General features: G+C 40.2%; 1 protein-coding gene across 2 annotated transcripts in view; it reads left to right on the forward strand.

The window, feature by feature from the left end:
- FES (FES proto-oncogene, tyrosine kinase) overlaps window positions 1–22155 on the forward strand; it is a 1834337-nt gene that overhangs the window by 1728953 nt on the left and 83229 nt on the right. For both annotated transcript variants that reach the window (XM_044078263.1, XM_044078264.1), the window contains exons 17-18: window positions 2321–2444; window positions 7704–7861. In XM_044078263.1, coding sequence (XP_043934198.1) covers window positions 2321–2444; window positions 7704–7861 — 282 coding nt within the window. The remainder of the gene's footprint in view (window positions 1–2320; window positions 2445–7703; window positions 7862–22155) is intronic.

Consider the following 22155-nt stretch of genomic DNA (forward strand, 5'->3'; position numbering starts at 1 on the left):
AGAGTTGGTATATTTAATTTGCAGGGGGTATGGGGGGTGCAGGGGGACTTGCCCCCCTACATAAACGTAAAAAAATGTTGTTTTTATTTTTTTTTTAATGTTCGAAGTTCCAAAACTTCAATCATATGGTCTCAGCCATATGAATTTCAAAGTTTTGGAATTTCGATAATCTGATATAGATCCAGTATTTCTTGTGGAATTGTTATTGATATACAGTGTAGCATACCTTCCAGTATATCTGTGTTTTTGCCAGAACAGTAATACATATTTGTTTATAATTGTTTAATTTCAGGAAAGTAATATGAAGCTCTGCTGATTTCAGTTTTGGTATTGGTTTATAACATGTAACACTGGTAATAATTGTGAATACAACAGTAATGTAGAACTTAACTAGTAATTGTTAATACAACTATAACAAACAACCATGGTAATCATTTTAACTGCAACACTAACATATAACACAGCTAAAGCGTCTTCTGTGTGGAGACATGCGTGAATGGACGTACCTTCGTTGAAGGCTGTACGTCAGGGCTGGCAACTCGGCACGTAAAAATCTGCTGCCAATCATTAGCGGACCGGAGTTCCGCTGTGGCGACCCCTAACTGGGAAAAGCCGAAAGATACAACAACAACATATAACACTGATAGTAATTGTAAATACAACTGTAATGCATAGCGTTGCTAGTTATTGTGAATACAACACTAGTATGTAACACTGGTACTAATTGTGAATGCAGTAGTAACGTAACACTGGTAGTAATTGCAAATAGAACACTAACATATAACATTGGTAGTAACTGTGAATACAGCAGTAATATATAACACTGGTAGTGAGTAGATCGATAACATAGAATGCTGGTAATAATTGTGAATTTAACAGTAATATATAGGATAAGCAGTCAGTTTTTTCAAGAGTATTAGCGAAGATGAATATGCATAGTAATACTTATACCAAGGTCCTAACTAAAATAAACTAAAAAACTATTATCTATAATGATTGTTAAAGTACTAAAATATTTGCATTTAATACAGGTAAGACAACAACAGGCAGGAAGGAATATATTTACTAGATCTACTACTATGTAGCTATTTTAAATGTTGTATACTGATCCTGTTTTACAGGAATTTCAGAAAGATGTTTATTAATGCGCTGTTGAAATACTATGCATTTAACAGTGATTTCCTCTTCAGGTCAAAGCTAAAACAAGTACAATTTAGTCAGAGTTGTAAATGTTTGTGGTTATCTCCTCACACATAAGCACATATACACACACTATATATCTATATCTGTGTCAGCTACACCTGTGAGTGTATGTGTATTTGTGAGTGTATGTGCATTGTTTGCAGTTGACAGAGCTTTTGTTTAATAATGTATCAAAACACTTCAGAAAGCAGTAAAAATGTGTATGTTCAATCACTGGCTGCAATATATAAAATTTCTGAGATATAAAAATGTTCTGTAATGTTCCTTAAGTGAAAATAATGAATTTAAAAATATCTTACTGAACCTCCTTAAGTAGATTTGAACTCTTTTCAAAAAAAAAAGGGGGGGTTATAGTTTTGCAAAGCATACCTCCAGATGCCTCATGATCACACTGACAAAATTCCCAGAAAGACTGGGCGACTTAAATTACTTTTAAACCAGAACAGAACAAGAGAATGTATTATAATGGCTTTAACTCATCATGACCAATACCTTTCTGCACTCTGACAGCCAAGCTGACTTCTGTGGTTATTAATGCTAAGAAGACTTGATATATTGCCTCAGAGGTTTGATTTCCCCATGAAATAACATTGTAAGAGCATGTAGAATCTAGTCCCAGACAAGTATTGGCCAGACAGTAAGTAAGGAAGCACAGCAAGAAGGTGTTCTTCATGCATAATTCATGAAGTGAAACATACCTGGATATCCTATTGTTTAAAGGGCATTCTGTGTTTTCTTTTTTTTTTTTGCTGGAAGTTTAGACTGATTTTAAATGTAGTTCTAGTTTAGTTGTTTGGCCTTTTGTTATGTAGAATTGAGCTGGTTTTTACTCCTTCAGTAAACTGTATCCTTATCTTTTGATGCTATTTAGTCTAGTGTTATATATATATATTAAACACCATAAAAAGCATGTCTTACTTATGTAGTGTTCTCAGTGCATGCTTCATTGACACTGTCTAACTACAGGAAGAACCAGTTATGTTAAAACTTTTTGTTAGTGATTTGATGATATCACAGTGATATGTGTTTTAAACACAGTAGTAAGTAAATACTTATATGAAGTTCAGACTTGTTTTCTAGTCCTATTTTTTATATTGTTCTTTTCTCTTGTGAACAGGTGGAGACTTCTTGTCCTATTTACGTAATGAAGGACTGCGTCTAAAAACAAAGGATCTAATAAAGATGTCAGAGCATGCTGCCGCAGGAATGGCTTATCTAGAGAGCAAACACTGCATTCACAGGTGAGAAATCATTTAGTATATTAAATGCAGTGAAGGCTGACAGCAACATGGGTTCTACGCAGGTCATATAAAAATGTAAATAGTGTTGGACTCTACTTTAAAGAACAGATTCTAAAGGGCATCGTAAGTCTCCCTTCTTGTTATTGTGTGATACCTACCAGGCAAAAATAAATTAAGAGAATACCAAAAAGAGAGAGTCAAAAGGCTGCCCAAGGGCTGAGCTGACAATGGAGCATTACATTGCCTCCTGGTGAATCAAGGCAGATTTGTAAAACATGTTCATAGGTTCATAGGTAGATACTAGGCTATTGGCCCTAGGGCCTATATAAGCCTAGCCAAAAAGGTACCCTGGCTTTCGCCATCCAAGAAAATTATTTGCCTGTGCCCCTGTCGAGCAGAGCCACAGAAATGATCCCCGGGGTGAATTTCTTATTTTCCATCCAGTCATCAAGATTTTTCTTGAAGAGTGTTAATGAGGAGCTTTGTTTGATATAGATAGGTAGTTTGTTTCAGAGTCTGGGAAGTCTCTGGGACAGGAATCTATCCCTCCAGCATGTTCTGTTTATTGTGGTGACAAGGTTTAGGTCCCTAGAGCGTGTAGCTCGGAGGGATTGGGATTTCTTTAAGTGGAGCATGTCCAATAGCTCTGGGTTTGACATACCTTTGTATGTTAGGCAGAGATCACCTCTGAGTAGCCGATATGCGACGGAGTAAATCTGGAATTTTTTGAGACAGTCTGCATAGGGCATTGGTTTGAGGCTGGTAATCCTCTTTGTGAGGTATTTCTGCATCCTTTCCAGTTGTTGTAGATGTCTTGTGAGGTACATACCAAAAGGGGTGTTGTACTCTATAATGGGTCTAATGAGTGACGAGTAGAGGGGAACAATGACCTATTTTTTCCTGGATGAGAAACTTTTTGTGATGAGGTGTGCCACGAAGAAGGATTTCCTGACTACTGTGGTGATGTGATTATCAAAGGAGAGACTACTGTCCACCTGTGTCCCAAGGTCTCTTATCACACTTTCGGTGTTAAGTAGACTACCGCCTATGTGGTAGTTCATGGGTGCAGAGTTTTTACCAAAAGGGATGACAATGCACTTTTTGGCATTGAGCTTGAGGCCATGGCTTTGACACCAGGCATCTGTCTCAGTGAGGCCCTTTTGTAGGATGTCGACATTGTTAGGAGTTTTGATTATGGCTCCTAGTTTGCAGTCATCTGCGAAATTCATTAGCCAAAGACCTTCTGTGTTAGTCTGTACTTCAGAGAAGTAGATACCAAACAGGAGATGACCCAGGACTGAAGCCTGTGGTACTCCACTTACCACTGGTCTGAGGTCGGATTTGGAGTCTACTCCTTTCACAGTGTGGGTTCTGTCAGTGAGCCAGTTGGCAACCCATCTTGTGACATAGGGATTTATATCTAGTTTAGTGAGTTTATCTATAATTCCAGAGTGGGAGATGGTGTTGAAAGCCTTGGCGAGATCTAGATAGACTTCTTTGAAGCAGTCACCAAAGTCATAGATGAGGGTAAGGTGGTTCACACAGCCTATCAGGTTTAGGAGACATGATCTGCCTTTTACAAACCCAAACTGGGTGGGGTCCAGAGTTTGGAGATTACCAATGTCTTTGTTTATAAGTTCCATGATGATGCATTCCATGGCCTTGCAGACCAGGCTCGTCAGGCTAATGGGGCAGTAGTTCCCTGGGTCCATGGTGGATCCCCCATTGTGGAGTGGAATAACCGTCGCTGTGTGCCATTCAATGGGCACAAAGCCTGAGGGGAGGCTATGACTGAACATGGTACTTGGGTGGGGTGCCAGTTCATTCTATAGTTCATGTAGAATGCAGCCTGGGATGTTGTCATGTCCCATGGATGCTGTGTTCCTGGCTTTGGAGAGTGTGGTTTTTACCTGTGCGCCATAATTACAAGAACTTTTCATTCTTCCGATATAGAGATTGGCCCTTTAGGGGGTGAGAGGGGGGTAAAGTTAGCACTGAACCTATCTGCCGGGATGTTGGCAATATCAGTTGGTTCTGTATATTTAGTGCCATTGTGCTGTAACCCAGAGCAGATCTGAGTGTTGCCATTGAGATTCTTGATATAGCTATAGAATGCTTTGTGGTTGTCTTTAGAAACAGTGGCAATTTTGTTTTCATAACTAGCTTTGGAGGATTTTATGAGGGATCTCAGCTTCTTACTCAGGCTGACCAGGGAGTTCCTCCAATCATGGGATTTTACTCTTTTTTGCAGCAGTTTCTTTCTTCTGTTGTAGAGTTTGTTTATGGCATAGTCATTTTATTCTCCAAAGGGCTCATTATTTAGTTTGCTGTTTTTTTCTATGCTGCTATAAATTTTGCATATTTCCATGGATTAGCAGTGCCCTGTATAGTAGGAAACACCTAGAAAGCAAATTTTCTCTTTAGAACAGCCCATAACACTGTAACATCTTAAGTGGCAATACAGTACAAACACCTTGTGCACAAACTAGCATACAGCAGCTAGCTGGATCTTGAATGACAATACCTACATATGTAGTGGAATTCAGTATTTTTCCCCCAAACATCTTTATTACATTTACACATATGACAAAGGCAATTCTTACATTTATATAAATGAAAAACATACAAAAAAAGAAGTTATGCACTCACCATAATGTTCCATGTGAGTGTTCAGCTTGCCTCCATTCCTACAGATGGGTTTGGAGCCGACCCACCACAATGCTCAAGGTCCCCAGACAGCTCGAGGCCAAGTCCCCATCCCATGATGCACCCGGAGCCACCCCAGATCTTGTTTGCTGCGTATAATAATACCATGTGTCATTCTATCACGCTTTAGGAGAAGACCATAGAAAGATTGAGCAACCAGGAAAAATCTAGTATCTTGGTCCTCGAAAAACCCTGAAGAGGGTAGGAGGGTGGGAAGTAAGAATGAAGGCGAGATCAACAACTCACGTGGAACATTATGGTGAGTACATAACTTCTTTATGTGAAGTTGTTCTATCTCGCCATTCATTCTTACAAATGGGCAGCGTCCCAAGCACCATCTTTCTCGTGTGGCTCACGGGAGTATGTTTTTTAGGACAGTAGACCAAAAGGAGGCCCTGTCCCTGGAGGCCTTGTCAACTTTACAATGAGTAATCTCATTGTACTGTGAATAAGTCTTACTTAGCTTTTGGGAAGTGACCGAAAAGGAAAACAGAACAAATAACAAAAGGAGTGGGGGGATTTGCCTATTTCCCCTAAACTGTACTTTACCAGTTGCCTAAAAGCGTTATCAGGAGTAGTTTGAACAATGTTGCTGAAGTAGTCTCTGTTAATGTGTTGTATTTAGTACTCTGGAGAAGTCATAGGAAAATAATGACAAGAAAGGTAACTTGCGTATGAACTGAGCATAATCCAGGCTGGTGGCAGTCAGTATCCAGCAAACACCTGCATACCGTTACAGTGTTGTACCATCTGTAAAGAAATGAGGATGCAAACATTGCCAGAAAACTAATTAAATTACTTAATTTTTCACATCTTTTGAGATTTTTTTTTTTTTTGTAATAGATGCATCATAAGTAGCTACTCTCTGAATGGTCACTAGTGCTAAGGGGATTATGCTGTTATTCTTATCAGTTGCTCTACAAATAACATTGTTCCAACAAGTATCTTTGCCTGTAGCTATTTCCAGGTTAAGGTTTGTCTGCTGATAGTGAACAACGTGGGGAATACAGCCTTCAGGAGCATGTGATTATTGTAACACCAGTGCATTTTGTTGTAAGAGCACAGGACATACAAAATCATTAAACTAGAGGTGGTTATTGTGACACAGTACATTAATGAGAAGACAGGTATATTACTAGAGTGGTTCATTTAAAGTCTGTCTTATGACATCATAGCATAACAATTGAAAACTGTGCAGAAAATTACAGAACAGGTACTTCATTTAGATATTAAACAGAATTAGAGAATGGGCGAATTTTACATTTAACTGTGGAGAATGAATGTTGCCCAGCAGTGTGTTATGTTCGGGTAATGTCCACTGAAAAATGAGTCAGCCGCTTCACAGCAGCATCTTAAGCTGCCGTAAAGCTTGGAAAATTAAAATGAAAGCATCTGCTATTTTATACACTATGCCTACTTAATAAATCAGTCAAACAATTAATTAAGTAAAGTCAGTGACCCCAGTTAATTTACCATTATATTGAATGCATTAGTTTCTGACTGTGCAAATGCATTAATCCACTGTATTATTTTCAGTCAGACCTACCCAGTTGGAAATATAGCCAGGACTCCAGAAGATGTGACTTACTAACTAGCTGTTGTCCAGCAACTACTGTTAATTACACCACTGCAGTACTTAGTTGTATGAAATGTAGTCACACATGAAAATTATTGTTATAAGATGGCATTTGCAGCATATGTTTCTGTAATGGTGGCATGTAGAAAGAAATGGATTACAAAATGCTACTCTTTTTCTGTTCCTCACCCACCCCCAGCCCCAGGCTCCAATATTTGCTGGCACCTTTGGGAGTTATGGCTTCCAAATTCTACCGTGGATCCCAGTAACGTCAAGGTCCACCTCCATGCAGTATTACAAGTACATTAACTATATGGAGCAGCAGAGCAGCTCTTTTTAGTTATTGCATACATGTAACCAAATAAGGCTATAAGGTAAGTTATCAACATTTCCAGTGTTTGATTCATGCTGATTCTTCGTTCGGCTTCTCCCGGTTAGGGGACGCCACAGCGGATCACCTGTCTGCTCATGATTGGCACTGGAGTTTTACGGTGTTGAGTTGCCAGCCCGGCGCCCAAACTGCCACAGAAGGCACACACATGCACACACTCACGCCCAGGGCCAATTTAGAGTGCCCAATACATGTACAGAATGTCTTTGGGATGTGGGAGGAAACCGGAGCACCCGGAGGAAACCCACGCGACCACAGAGAGGACATGCAGACTCCACACAGAAGACACCCCAGCCGAGGATCGAACTAGAGAACGTCTTGCTGTGAGGTGGCAACGCTAACCGCTGCACCACCGTGGCCACCCCATTTGATTCATGCTGATTACTATATCCATATATTCCCAGGAACTCCATCTACATCTGCTTAACCAGTGTCCCTATTTAGTTTCTTATAACAGTATTAAGACTGACAATCAGGAACTCCTTTCCAGCTCTGCCAAAACAAAACTGTACAGCGACATCTTCAAAGAGTATACTCTATTTTTGCAGTATTTCTCTTGTTGACTGCATTGTTTTATTCTTCATAGGGATCTTGCTGCCCGTAACTGTCTCATTACAGAAAAGAATGTTCTGAAGATCAGTGATTTTGGGATGTCAAGAGAGGAAGAAGATGGAGTATATTCTGCTACAGGGGGCATGAAACAGATCCCTGTCAAATGGACAGCACCAGAAGCACTAAACTATGGTAATGACACTTTTACATAATTTCTCCGTATTGATATATTGTCTGTCCTGCACAGTCTGGATCTGTTAAGTGGACATCCAAATGTTTTGCAAATAACTCTGTACACATCCATGTGTGTGTAGGAATTTTCAGTTATGAACACATCTTTCTTTAAACTGGCATCTTGTGCAAAATACTTATGAGACCAATGTGTGCATTAGATATTATTACTGACACTGCTTGTTACCTTGGCTTGTGTGCATGCAAGTGAGTTATTTATACACATATGTCTAAGTAATAAGTACCATCAATAGCCAATGCACACTGGTCTCATAAGTATTTTCTGAATAATACACACAGCAATAGAAAGCAGGAGTCAAACAACAGACTCCACATAAATGAGTTTGTGCACAATTAGGTGTGTGTGTGTGTGTGTGTGTGTGTGTGTGTGTGTGTGTGTGTGTGTGTGTGTGTGTGTGTGTGTTATCATCGACAAAGACCACTGACCAATCAGATTGTTAACTACTTGTACACCAAGTCTGTTCTACACTTGGGATAAAGCTAGTGCAAGCCACCTTGACTCACATTCAGTCAAAGAATCGTGTGGGGGTATAAAAACATTTCTGCAAATGTTGACACCCAAAAAAATCTGTATTCTCTTGATTTTTTTACATACACTGAGAGCACATCCTAGGGAATAACAGTCTGAAGGTTAGCTTCCCATTGAATTCTATGTTTATCTTATTTTTGGATAAAAGTCCAATATGGTCTCCTAACATGACTCCTCTGCAAATTATCTAAATCTCTGTTTTCCATTTTCCATTATCCATGATCCAAACAATGGAACATCCTGAGCAGAACAGCCAAACATGCACATGTTCTGCACTCCCTGAGACAGAGCTTCATATAGGTTCTTCCCCTGGATGCCCGTTTCATATTTCTGAGCAAATGTCTGATAAGGAATGAGATTGCTCCATAAGTCAATGTCCCCAGTACTGTAATCATAAACTGTCTTTTAAAAATTGCCTATCTCCTGGGGGAATAAATGAAACATTTGCTAAAATCAGATGGAAGTAAGATCTCTGTTCCAAACCCCAAGCACATTTCTAGCTAAAATACATATAAAGGACTTGGTGATGTCCATCACAATTATAGAATACCCTGGGTGAATAATATATCATTCAGCATTCACTGTACCATACTAAGCTGAGGCACCCCTGCTAGATCTGACCTTTCAACCTCTGAGTATTAAAAATTGGCTCTGGACTTTAAAGTCGTAGCAGTAGGTCAGAAAGAAGAGTACTTTCTTATTTATCACAGTGATTGCTCTTTATATACACTACCCTACATTGTTAGTGGAAATTAATCTTTGGGGTCTGTATCAGAATATCGACATTTCAAAATGTCGAAGCACCTTTAGTCAACATGAAAATGTCAAATGTTGAGTTTGTTGAACGGCCAAAACACCAATTTCTTTCCAAGGGAAAGAAATCGGAAGGCCAACAGACAACACGACATAAAAATTAACGTACTTAAGTGGGGGGGCTTCGGCCCTACACACCCCCACCATGGAGAGGCTGTGCCCCCCACACTCCCCTAACTAAATATTCTGACTCCGAGACCGCACTGCAGTCGGGGAAAGGGCAGGTGTGACAGAACGGCCAACCGATTTCTTTCCCTTGCAAAGAAATCAATGTTTCGGCCGTTCGACAAACTCAGCATTCCATATTTTCGTGTCGAATAAAGGTGCTTCGACGTTTTCAAATATTGATAATCTGATATAGAACCGAATCTTTGTATAGGCTTAGTTTATGTATTTAATAAAGTATGCAGCCAATATGAGGTCTGACTTCTTGAGGAACATCATAAATCTAGGAGGAGCAAAGCTAAACCTGGGGGCCAAAAACCATAGTGGTGTGCATAAATCGTAGCAGTTGAGAGTTATAGATTTGAGGGCTAGTTCCTTCCAAATATAATTTTAAGCTTCTGTTACTAACAAAAGGAAGTATTTATAGTACTTCCTTTGTGTATTTTTTCAAACGCTTGAAGACCAAGTTCTAGAGATATTGGATTAGGAGAAGAATTTCTTTGGACACCCTATGTTTAGATCCTGCCCGACAAAATTTAAACTCTTGACTCATAATTTGAGATACCAATCTTGTGTCTTTTGAATACACTGGTATAATAGTAATGGGGCAAAGAACCACATTATCGCCTGCATTCTCTGAAACATGTCCATACAGACCAGCTTCCATGTCTGAAATAAACTTTTAATTTTTGCCAGTTGCCCTTGATTGTTAACTTCTTTTGACTCCTAAAGTGATGAGGCAAGGAGGAGTCCTAAGTAAGTTACAGGGGTATTCTTTTTTAGAAAAAGATACTGCTGCAGAAGTGCTAATGGCAGATAATGAATCTTAAGTGCCTCCATTTTATGTATAGTGATTTTGTACCCAGAAATCTTCCCAAATTCATCTAAAAGGTGAAGGAGTTGCGACAGGTCAGATTCAGGATTTTTAATATAAATTAAAAGATTATTTGTGTGTATAGAGCCCAATCACATGTATCCATCAATCACAGACTGCCTTATTTGTATTGCCGGGACTACCAGGTACATTGCAGACAACAGTAGAGATAATGGGCAGCCCTGCCTCATACTTTCATACCTCCAGAAAACTGAAATTTTGGGGAGAGTCACATCCTTCTTTAATCATTGTTGCTGAGCCTAAGTATAATTTCTGCATCAGTCAAATAGAATGGAGAAGACCATATGTTGCAACAAGATCAAGAGATAGTTCCAACTCACCCTGTCAGAATTCTTTTCCACATCTAGGCTGACAATCAACAGGGGAGTCTTTTGTCTGTCAGCATCTTCTGTTATCAGATACATTTTAATTAAATTGTTAAAAGGTAGAGCAGCCTGTAACAAAGCCTATCTGGTCATAGGGAATAATGTGTAGTAAGCTTCTTGCCACCCTTAAAGCTGTTATAGAGATGAGCGGTGTATAGTCATAGCTTAGTACTGCAATAGATCCAAACACAACCACAGTGAACAAAGGGTAGTCTAACAAATCAGCAGTGCAAATGCAAAACAAAAAAAAAAAAAAACACACCATCCAACAGGACCAAGAAGTAAAACTGTGCAAAAGTTTTTAATATGGTAAGTGCTTTCATGCCACAAACCGTGCTTCTTCAGACCATATAAAACACATCTACAACTAAAACATACTTAAATACAAAACCATTAAACTAAAAACTATCAATGAAGTAAATCACATGACTTAAGCATAGGTTTTAAAGGGACAGTATCATTCAGGCATCAGCCTCTATCAGCTTGCAAATCTGAAATCCATTTCACTTCAACACACTCTTTCCTAGTTGCACTGTCATCTCATCTCAAGTCAAAACTAAGCAAATGCAGAGCAAAAAATTTAAATACATGTCTATTTGCAAAATAATTCACATGTTTAATGTACTAGAAAGCTTCTTTAGTAATGCGAATAGCGCACTCTGCTAATGCGTCCGTCTCGAGTGTCATAACATAGTTAGGTAGGGGTTTGAATCCTGCAAATGCACAGTGTGTGTGGAGAGGGGTTAGTGTGTGTGCAAGTCTGTCTGAAAGAAACGTCCCTTTGGGTTGGGAGGGTGGCCTAATGGTTAAGGTGTTTGCCTTACAAACACAAGGTGCAGGGTTTGAGTCTCACAAGGGATAATTGGCTAGGCTTAAAAAGGCTCACAAGAGCAGTTAGCTTAGTACTAATCTATGAATCTTCCTTCTTATATCATTCAAATGTTCAAGAATGTATTCCTTAAAGGAGCGACAGTGCATAAAGCCAAATAAACTAAGTAAGACCTCTTGCAATCAGCATAAAAATTACGATTTTAAGAACGACTGATATCAGGGTGCATGAACGTTGATGTGGACAAAATATACTTACAAGCACTGCAGGAATTACATGGAAAAGTACCTATATGTTCTGAGATACTATTAGAGTGTCTCTGATGCCTATGACATAACTGACATTTAAGAAATATACCATTCTTAAAAGAAAACATAGATTTATCACTTAAGCTCTTCTTAAAATCTTCATTGGCCATCAAAATGGAACAATTTCTCTTTAAAACGTCACACACTACATTAATATCAGAGGAGTAGGTCAATACAACCCTCAGAATGTCATTACCAGGTCCAAGTGCACCATTCGTTGCTCCCACTGCATCTCCCATATCTGAAAAATATGGCTTAGCAGTAGTGTTCTTATAAGATAGAATTTCAGAAATGGTACTATCAATCTCTTTTGCTGAATAAAAAGAAGTTATGTACTTATCATAACGTTCCATGTGAGTTGTTCATCTTGCCTTCATTCTTTACTGATGGGTTCAGAGCCGATCCCTCGGCTCTGATACGGCCAATTGCAAAGCTCGAGGTCTTCAAACAGCTCAAGGCCAAATCCCTATCCCATGATACACCTGGAATTGCCTCAGCTCTTGTTTGCTGCGTATAATAATACCATATGTCATTATTTCACTCCCAAGAGAAAGGTATAGAAGGATTGAGTAACCAAGATGGATCCAGCATCTCGGTCATCTATCAGTCCAGGAGTGGGTAGGAGGGAGCGACATAATAATGAAGGCGAGATGAACAACTCACATGAAACGTTATGGTAAATACATAACTTCTTTATGTGAAGTTGTTCAATCTCGTCATTCATTCTTTACTGATGGGTAGCATCCCAAGCACCATCAATCTTGGGTGGTTCATGGGAGTATATTTCTCAGGACGATGGATCCAAAGGAGGCCTTGTCAACTTTGTAATGAGTGATAAAGGTATGAGGGTTTGACCAAGTGGCTGCTGCACAAATGTTATCAATGGGAAGTCTGGCAGAAAAGACAGATGATGTAGAAACTGTTCTGGTTGAGTGAGCTTTAATCTTATGTTGCAAAGGTATATTGGGTATATTGACAGCTGAATAGGCAAAGGTGATACAATCAGATAACCATTTAGACAGAGTTGATTTAGCCACTGGTCTTCCCTTCCTGGAGTCTGAAAATGAAACAAAAAGCTGATCTGATTTTCTGAAATATTTGTTCTATCCAAATAAAATCTGAGCTGTCTGTGAACATCAAGTTTGTGCAGCATATACTCTAAATTGTTAGAATGGTTGGGGGTTGAGATTGGATTCATTGCAAACTTTGGGCAAGAATGAGGGATTTGTTCTAAGTGAGACTCTGTCAGGATGAAATACCAAATAGGGAGGCTTGATGGATAAAGCCTGAATCTTCTGCAGGCAGATGTCATAGCCACCAGAAAGGTGGTCTTCCAAGACAAAAATTTGAGATCACAAGATGAAACTGGTTCAAATGGGGGAAGAATTAGGTGGGAAAGCATAAAATTTAGATTCCATGGAGAATAGGGAGATTTCTCAGGTGGTCTAATATGAAAAGTCCCTTTGAGAAAGACTTTGGATAACTTGTGAGACATGATGTTCAATCCTTCAAATCCAAGATGAAAATTAGAAATAGCAGCCAATTGAACCCGAACTGTTGCTGCTGCAGCTCCTTTGTTAAAAATCATAGTCAAGAACTCTTAAGATGGAGGCCACAGGGGCTTGGTAAGGATCAATATTATTTTTAGAGGCCCGTATAGAAAATTGTTTCCATTTGCTAAAATATAGCTTCCTAGTAGAAAATTTATGAGAAGACAAAAGGATCTGTTTTGTCTCACTGGAGAGGTTATGGAACCTGGCTATGATGGGAACTGGAGCAGCCAAGCTATCAGCTTCAGGGACTGCAGAGAGGGATGAATATTCCCCGACGGGTGCGTCAGAAGGTCTGGAACTGGGTCCAGAATCCAAGTATCCTCCAAAAGATGAAGTCGAAGGAAGGGGAACCAAATCTGATGAGGCCAATGAGGGGCTATTAGAATGATGGTCCTTCCCAGGGTTTTTGCTTTCTGTAGAACCTTCAGTATCAACGGGATTGGTGGAAATGCATAGAGGAGATCCGGAGGTGAATAGTTTATGCATGCGTCCCTTGGGGCTTCTCCCGGAGGGGGAATCAGGGCAAAATAGCTTCTGCATTTTGTGTTCATGTGACTGGCGAAAAGTTCACAGCAAGGCTGGCCCCATCTGAGGAATATCCTGCCTGCTATTTCTTTATTGAGGTACCACTCGTGGGGCAACAAGATTGCCCTGCTCAGTTTGTATGCTATCCCGTTAGATTTCCCCGGGATGTGCGTTACCAACAGAAAGTGCTGGAAACAGCCCACTGCCAAACTCAGAGAGCCTTACGACAAAGGGAGTAATGACCTGTTTCCTCCTTGTTTGTTCAAATACCAGACCACCGACATGTTGTCTGTCTGAATCGCAATCATACCCAGAGGAAGAGAGTCCTGAAAGTACTGCAATGCCAAAAGTGCTGCTCTCATCTCCAGGACATTGAAATGCAGATGTGTCTCTTGATCAGTCCATGTGCCTTGGGCAGTCTTTCCCTGAAAATAACCCACCCCCCACCCTATCAGGGAAGCGTCCGTGGTCACTGTGGCTGCTGGAGGGGGTAGCAGAAATGGGTGTCCTATCATGACATGAAGTGAGGTCAACCACCATTGAAGGTCCTTTTTTCAAGAATTTGTGATCATTATAGTGTAAGTCATGGTGAGCTGTTGGTAAAATCACTGAGTGAACAATAGCCATTGTAGTATCCACATGTGCATACGAGCTAGTGGTATGGCTAGAATTGCTGCTGCCATCATGCCTAATAATTTCAGAACTTCCAGTGCTGGTGCTCTGTCTTTTGATATCAGAATGCTGACATGTTGATGAAGAAGAAAGACTCTTTCTATTAGAAGCCTTAGTGTGCTGGTGGTGGTGTCCAACTCTGCCCCAATAAAAACGATATGTTGCGATAGCGACAAGGCAGATTTTTCTGAGTTGATTGTAATGCCCAGATGATTGCAGAGTGACAGAGTGGACTCCCTGGCCTGAATGAGTTGATGCCTGGTGGTGGCAGTAAGGAGCCTATCGTCTAGGTATGGAAACACCTGGAATCCTAGATGCTGCAGGTGAGCCGTGACCACTGCCATGCATTTGGTGAACACTCTGGGGGCTGTTGTAAGACCAAAGGGCAGGGCTTGAAACTGGTAATGATTGGCTCCCAGCCGGAAGTGCAGGTGATCCCTGGATGGTCTGGCCATTTTTATGTGGTAGTACGCATCCTTGAGATCTATCGAGCACATCCAATTGTCTTTCCCTAAGAAGGGAAGTATAGACTGAAGCGTGACCATCCAAAACACCTCTTTCTTTATGTATTGGTTCAGTGTGCTGAGGTCCAATATGGGTCTCCAGTCCCCCATCTTCTTTGGAACCAAAAAGTATCTTGAGTAAGTTCCAGATCCTGTCTGGTCTGCTGGGACTGGTTGAAAGACTCTTTTTCTTAGCAACGTTTGGACCTCTATTGTTGTCTATTCCCTGTAACTGGTTGGAACGTCCAGAATTTTTCTTATGATTGGAGGGGGTGTGGCAAATGGAATGAAGTATCCTCTGGAAATGATACTTTGTACCCAGCTGTCTTTTGTTATTTTGAGCCAGACGCCTGGGTACAAAGATAAGCAACCTCTGACTGCCTCCAGAGCAGGAGAGTTGAGCCTCCTCTCAGGAGCACTGGTAGGGCTTCCCAGAGAAGTGATTTCTGTCACCCTGGTGTTGCGGACCCCCTCTACTGTGAGGGTGGCTTCTTCCATTACTGCCCCCTCCTCTGCCCCTGGAGGGGGTTTCACCACATGTGTCCTGAAAGGCTCCTTGGGCTATCCAAAACCACATTTTTCCTTCCCTACCTACCTTTAGGGTAGGGTCGGGTAGGGGTGGAATAATGGACCCCAATGGCAGACAGAGTCTTTCCATACTATACACACCTGGTTAAGGTTTCCTTCACTTTAGGCCCGAAAAGGGACAAGCTATCAAAGGGAGTGTTCACGAAGGATGACTTGAAGGGCTCCATGAAGGAACGCAAGTGCATCCAGGAATGTCTCCTAAGAGTAACTCCTGTACCCGCTGCCCTACTCGTTCCATCAGCTGCATAAGAGATGAGATGCATGAATGAGTTGACAATAGAATTGAGGGTAGCAAACTGGCCGGCAACTTTGTCGGAAGCTTCTGCAGTTACTGTACTCTAAAGAGTATCTCCTAACTCCTTAAGGAGATCTCTTTGCAACCTAGTAAAATGGGTTAAATAGTTTAGCGAACAGAGAGCAAAGGTCACTGAGCTAAACATGCCCTTCCCATATCTATCCATAATCCTGGAGTCTCTGTTAGGTGGATGGATAGACGAGGAAGTCTCAGACATTTCCTTTTGGGTGGCTGCAGCCACCACCATGTTGTCAACTGGAACACCTTTTGTTAAAAATGTTTTGTCACGGGGAGCAGAAATGAATTTATTAGGCCTCCTAGGGAGAGGCTCCATAGTACGCAGAGACTCCCACACTCTTCATGAGACCAGCTGCATCAGCTCATCGAAGGGCAGAGACACCCAAGAGGTGAAGGACTGAGACCCGAAACCCTTCAGGAGAAGTGACTCATCCTCAGTAGGACTTTTGGACTGCCAGTCACCTCTGCCTAAAGATCTCAAGTATCTCAGCAAATGAGATATCCTCAGAGGGGGACTGTGGGGACCCTTCTGACTCATTTAAGTCAGTATCTGATATTAGAGACTCCTGTGGGGAGTCTAGATGTTTCCTCTTACACAATGTCTTCCAGGGAACCTCATCAGTGGGAGCTTCTGGTGAGATCTTGGAAGAGCAGGGGCCATCCAATGGGGCTTCCTGAGGCTCTGGGTCTCTATGCTTGGTCAGGACGTGCGAGGCAGAAGCAGACACAGGCACTTTAGGGGTGGAGGAAGGCAGACCTGAGGTCGAGAATGTCCTAGGAGACATGACTCTCCTCGTGGCATCAAAAGCACCTCTGCTGCGATGCGAGGGAGCAGACAGATCTGAAGAAACCATTGACATCCCCGGCACCGGGACAGTGGGCTCAGAGCCCGAGGTAGGAGCCGAGCTCATATGACCCAAGGCCCTGAGAGGCAAAGTCGGAACCGACAAGTAGGTCCGACTGTCCTCCCCAGACCCAACCAGAGAGTGTCGGCTCCTAGAGTCCTCAATTTTCACCGAGGATGTCAGCATGCACAAAGACACTGGAGCAGGCATTGGCTCTGAGGGTTCCACTAACATCAGGTCCACCTCCTCCAGCTCCGAAGGACCAGCATGGCTCGGAGGAGGAATAGTTAGAGTTGGCACAAGGGTCTTCGGCTCCAAAGCCATTTAGGTCGAAGCCTATAACATTTTTGCTAAGGACGGTGCCAATAACAGCTTCTGCACCACATGATCCACGTCCAGATCCAACAGGCTGATAGATGATGGAGAGGAGCTTACCGAAGGTGGTACGGACTGAAGCAGTGGACTCTTAGGCACTTTGGTCACCGGTTCCAAGACTGGGGACCGGCTCTGAAAGGTAAAGACTATTGGCTCCGATGGCATTGGAGCTGAAGTCGAAGACGTTTTGGATTTCTTCTTGTCCGATGTCTTGGAAGACTTTGAGGACTTGCTGGATCCATCTTGGTCACTCAAAGCTTCCTGAAATAAAGGCTTCAACAATCCTCTATCGATGAGTTTCCTCTTCCTTTCCTGCAGGACCCTTGAGGAGAAGGAATGACAAATAGAACAATTGTCTTGCAAATGCAGAGCCCCTAGACAGTAACCACAATTAATGTGGCTGTCTGTAGCAGACATCTTTTGGCCACACTTTGGGCACTTTTTGAAGCCAGACTTAGGGTGCTTATCTTGGTCAGCCATAGTAATGTCAGGAAATTACTGTCACCACAAAAAAAAAAAAAAAAAACTATAATGGTAATTACTCACACAAGCCTAAAATAAAAGTAGGCTAAATTACACAATAGTAAATATTCACACAAGCCTTAATAAAAGCAGGCTAATCACACACACAAACACAGTAATGCAAGAATAAATGTGATATCACACAATAAGACATTCCAAGCAGACTATGCAAAAGATAGGAGATAGCTGCTAAGAAACAACAAACCTATCTAAATTATCTAAGGTTTATTGTAAACTACACTTCAACAGTAATAAAATACTAAGCCTTATCTATAAAATTTTAGAAGGCTAGACAGACCACACAGCAAGAGATTATAACTATCTAGAAAAACAGTAGAAATTGTGACAAAAGGTCACTGAATAACACACTGTAAATAGAGAACAGGTATTAATCTAGGCCTAAAAGAGGCCAACTAGAAATTTGTTAAGGCACACTAAATGGGAAGGAAAAACACACTGAAAGCTATAAGAGATTTATTAACTATTCTAAACTATTCTAACTATCAAAAAATTTTCAATAAGAAATGTTCAATAAGTAATGAAAATAACAGCTTAACTGGCCCGAGCTAAATCAAAACCTCCGATCTGTTGCAGCGGCAAACTAGATCTGAAGTAATTCCAGGTGCATAATGGGATAGGGACTTGGCCTCGAGCTATTTGAAGACCTCGAGCTTTGCAATTGGCCATATCAGAGTCAAGGGATTGGCTCCAAACCCATCAGTAAAGAATGAACAGTGAGATTGAACAACTTCGCATCCGCTATTCAAGAAGTCTCTATGCATATCATTGAAAACCAAGAAAAGAGAGTCTCATCTTCATTGTTTAACCTAGCAACTCTAATGAATTGCCCTTTCATGATGCTCCTGTAGACATGACGTGGGTGCATACTGCATCTATGTAAAGTAACATTTTTCTGACCTCTTATATGGGGTAGTGTTGACTAGACCATCACCATCTTTTATTAACAAGTACATCTAAAAATTCAATCAACATATCAGAAAATTTAGAGATAAAATTCAAAAACTAAGTGGTGCTATGTAAAAAAAAATCAATAAAATCATCTAATGCCTCAAATAACCCTATCCATATAAGAAAAATATCGTCAACAAAGGGTACATAGAACTTGATAGACAGTAAAAGGATTGCCTGTCAAAACATCATTTAACTCCCAGAGAGCCAGACCCATATTGGCATGGCTATTGACACAAACAGTGCTCATAATGACACCAATCTTCTGTAAATAAAATTTATCATTAAACAAAAATACATTGTTTTCAAGAATTAAATCATCAAGAAGCAAACAAAGTAAACTGATCTCACAATTCCTTAAAGGAGCAATTAGTTTTGCCCATGTAAAAACATGAGCAGACAGTGCATACAGCCAAACAAACTAAATCAGAGTTATATAAAGCACTAACCACCTGTGAGACAGAATGTGTCTTGTCGTGGTTGGTTGACCTAGCCATTTTCTATTTATGTTGAAAAGTTGTTATATCCATTGTTAGACAGCACTGGTACCATTTTGAAAGATACTAAGCACTTTGTTTCTAGTTTGTATAAACAGTATAAAAGTTTTAATGCTGATTTTTGTATCTGTTACATTGGGTGTAAACTCTTCTAATACCAAATGATTTAGGGTTAGATAGTGTTAGACAGTTTTGTCACCTTATATTTATTTTTTTGAATACTAAGATCATTGTTCTTTTACTAATTAATGAAAGCTGAATCCAGTCACATCTCAAACTCTGTGTACCATCTTAAAGTCATACTTAGTGAACTTTTGAAATTGAGAAACATCATTAGGATAAGTTATAGCATAGGCCCCTCTGAAATTTTTATGTTCTTTATAGGTTCATAGGTTCATAGGTGTGTACTAGGCTAATGGCCCTGGAGCCTTTACAAGCCTAGCCCATAATATTACCCTGGCATCGTGCCACCCGACCTTAGTTCCAAGTGCCTCTGTCGAGTAGAGCCACTGGAGTGATCCCTGGGGTGAATTTTCTATTTCCCATCCACTTGTCAAGATTTCTCTTGAAGAGGGCCAGTGAGGTGCTCTGCTTGACATGTATGGGAAGTCTATTCCATAGCATGGGCAGTCTCTGGGTTATGAACCTGTCACTCCAGCATGTTCTGTTGATTGTCGTAATGAGGTTGAGGTCTCTGGAACATGTAGTGCAGAGGGATCTATATATCTTATATATCTTTATCAAGTAATATCTCAAAGTAGTCCACATAGCTATAGAGTTTGCCTTTATACAGACAGGAAACATATGCCAGCTGCTTTGCTGTATGTTGCACTAACAGGAAAGGAATTTCATCTCAAGGCTGCAGTTAAGAGTATGGTGAAATACATTTCTAAGCACTCAGTATTGCAAAATATAAAAATAACTTACATTTATTTTATGTTTTCTGTATTCCCATTACAGAAGTGCAAAACTCTGTCTGGTATTACTGGCTCACTCTTCTGTAATCCTCAGTGATTTATTAGGAAAGCAAAAAAAAAATGAGACTTTGCAAAATCAAGGATATTCTGCAGAATCGAGGACAGTGGAGAGCTGCAAGTATGTCTCAAATGTCCTGCTTTTGCAGGAAATACTGAATATAAGCTTAAAATAAAAGAGTACTATGTGATTCAGAGTGATCCCTTTAAATTATAAATTAAACAATGAACAAGCACAGGAGTATGTCTAGTTCCAACCTCACCACCAAGAGTGTTGAGGAAAAAAATAAAAAAACAAACCAGTGGTCTTAAAACTTTGTTGATGAGCTCAGTCACAATAATATACAAAAAATCATGAAACCCAGGTAATGTTCCAAAGCAACAAGCCTTTATTCATCACAGACAAGCGATTCTCAGTAACAGAAAAACAGACATATTTTAACAATGTTAAAACATATCAGCTTTTATATACTTAAAAGTAGGTTTGGAAAATGTACACATTGTTTAATTTTAAACAGATCTAAAGGCAATTAGTATAAACAGGGCCGTAAAAGTGCATTTTAGAACAAGTACTCACCCCAACACACTACTACTGATTAGATCAAACTAAATCCTAGTTAAGGAAAATACTACCTAACTATTTGCAACCCACATTCCAAAATTAGGTATTAAGAAAAAGGTAAACTACACATAAAAAAAAAAAAGACTTTTAACTAGAACCGCTTTCATCTACCTAATGCAGTAAAGCCTTCATCAGGTCTGTGACTAGAACTAAAATCAAGAAAAAAACACATAGCTATCTAACCATAAACGTAATCTAACTAGAACACTATAAATATAGTAGGAGCATTTCTCCCCGGGCCTCCGCTGAAAACAGGATGTGTGGAACCTAGTCGGACTTTCCTGGTCAACAAATGTTAAATAAATAAAAAATAAAAAAAATACATCTGTCTAATATCATCTAGTAAATATCCATCCATAAGTATTAGTGTGCATAAAAAAAGTAAGCAATTAACAGCTCAGAAAAAATGTCAGGGTATTGCCACCAGAAAAAAAGAAGTTATAATCTCCCTGTTCTCTTCCCTCATCAGGCCAGTAATTGAGTACAACGCCCCTTTTGGTATGTACCTTTCCAAGCACCTGCAGCAGTTGGAGAAACCACAAAGGTTCCTCACAAGGAAAATTCAAGGCCTTCAGCATTTGTCCTATGTGGATCATCTGAATTCACTGTCACTTTATTCTGTTTCATACAGACTACTCAGAGGCGATCTCTGCCTTGCATATAAGGCGATCTCTGACCCTGCTTTATTGGAAATGCAGCATATCTGCAAGTCAAATGGTACACGGGTCACTTTCTCTAAAGACAAAACACAGAGACAATGTTGCAGAAAACGTAATTTAACGAACTCCTGGAACATTGTATTTTACCTCAGGAAAACTAACCACATGGCCACCAACACTTTAAATAGTGTGTGTGTATATATATTTGTGTATATGTAGAAATCAGAATCTGAGTAGTATCCAAAGAAGAAAATGCTGAACCGGCATATTTTGAGCACTTTCGTTCCTTTTATTAATGGAATTTCTTCAGAAAATAAAGTACAGTTTACTTACAGAGCTATAAATGGTTACAGAGACCAATAAAAAGGTTAAAGAAATTATTTAAATTAGTATTTACCAAGGTTGAACAATACCAAGGCTGAACAATAGGTGGCGCTGTTTGCTGATTAGGAAAGTGGAGAAATTAAAAGTGTAAGACAAATACCAAAGGTGAGATACAGGTGGTGTGTTGAGCGGTGATAGAAGTCAAGTTGTATATGTGAAATACAGGTAGGTAAAGGGTGGTTTGTGTTTAGTACCTAGGGCTCAGAGCTAAGTAGCATAAAGAAGTGGATCCTAAAGTAGGAGGAATAGTGGTAGCTTTGTTGGCAAACAGGTGGTGCAGTGGTTCAGATGAACCACTTCATTGCACATTTGAGGTTAATATGATCATT

This window comes from Protopterus annectens, chromosome 7.part0 (genome assembly GCF_019279795.1).
Source record: "Protopterus annectens isolate FY-2018-M chromosome 7.part0, PAN1.0, whole genome shotgun sequence".
Lineage (NCBI taxonomy): Eukaryota > Metazoa > Chordata > Ceratodontiformes > Protopteridae > Protopterus > Protopterus annectens.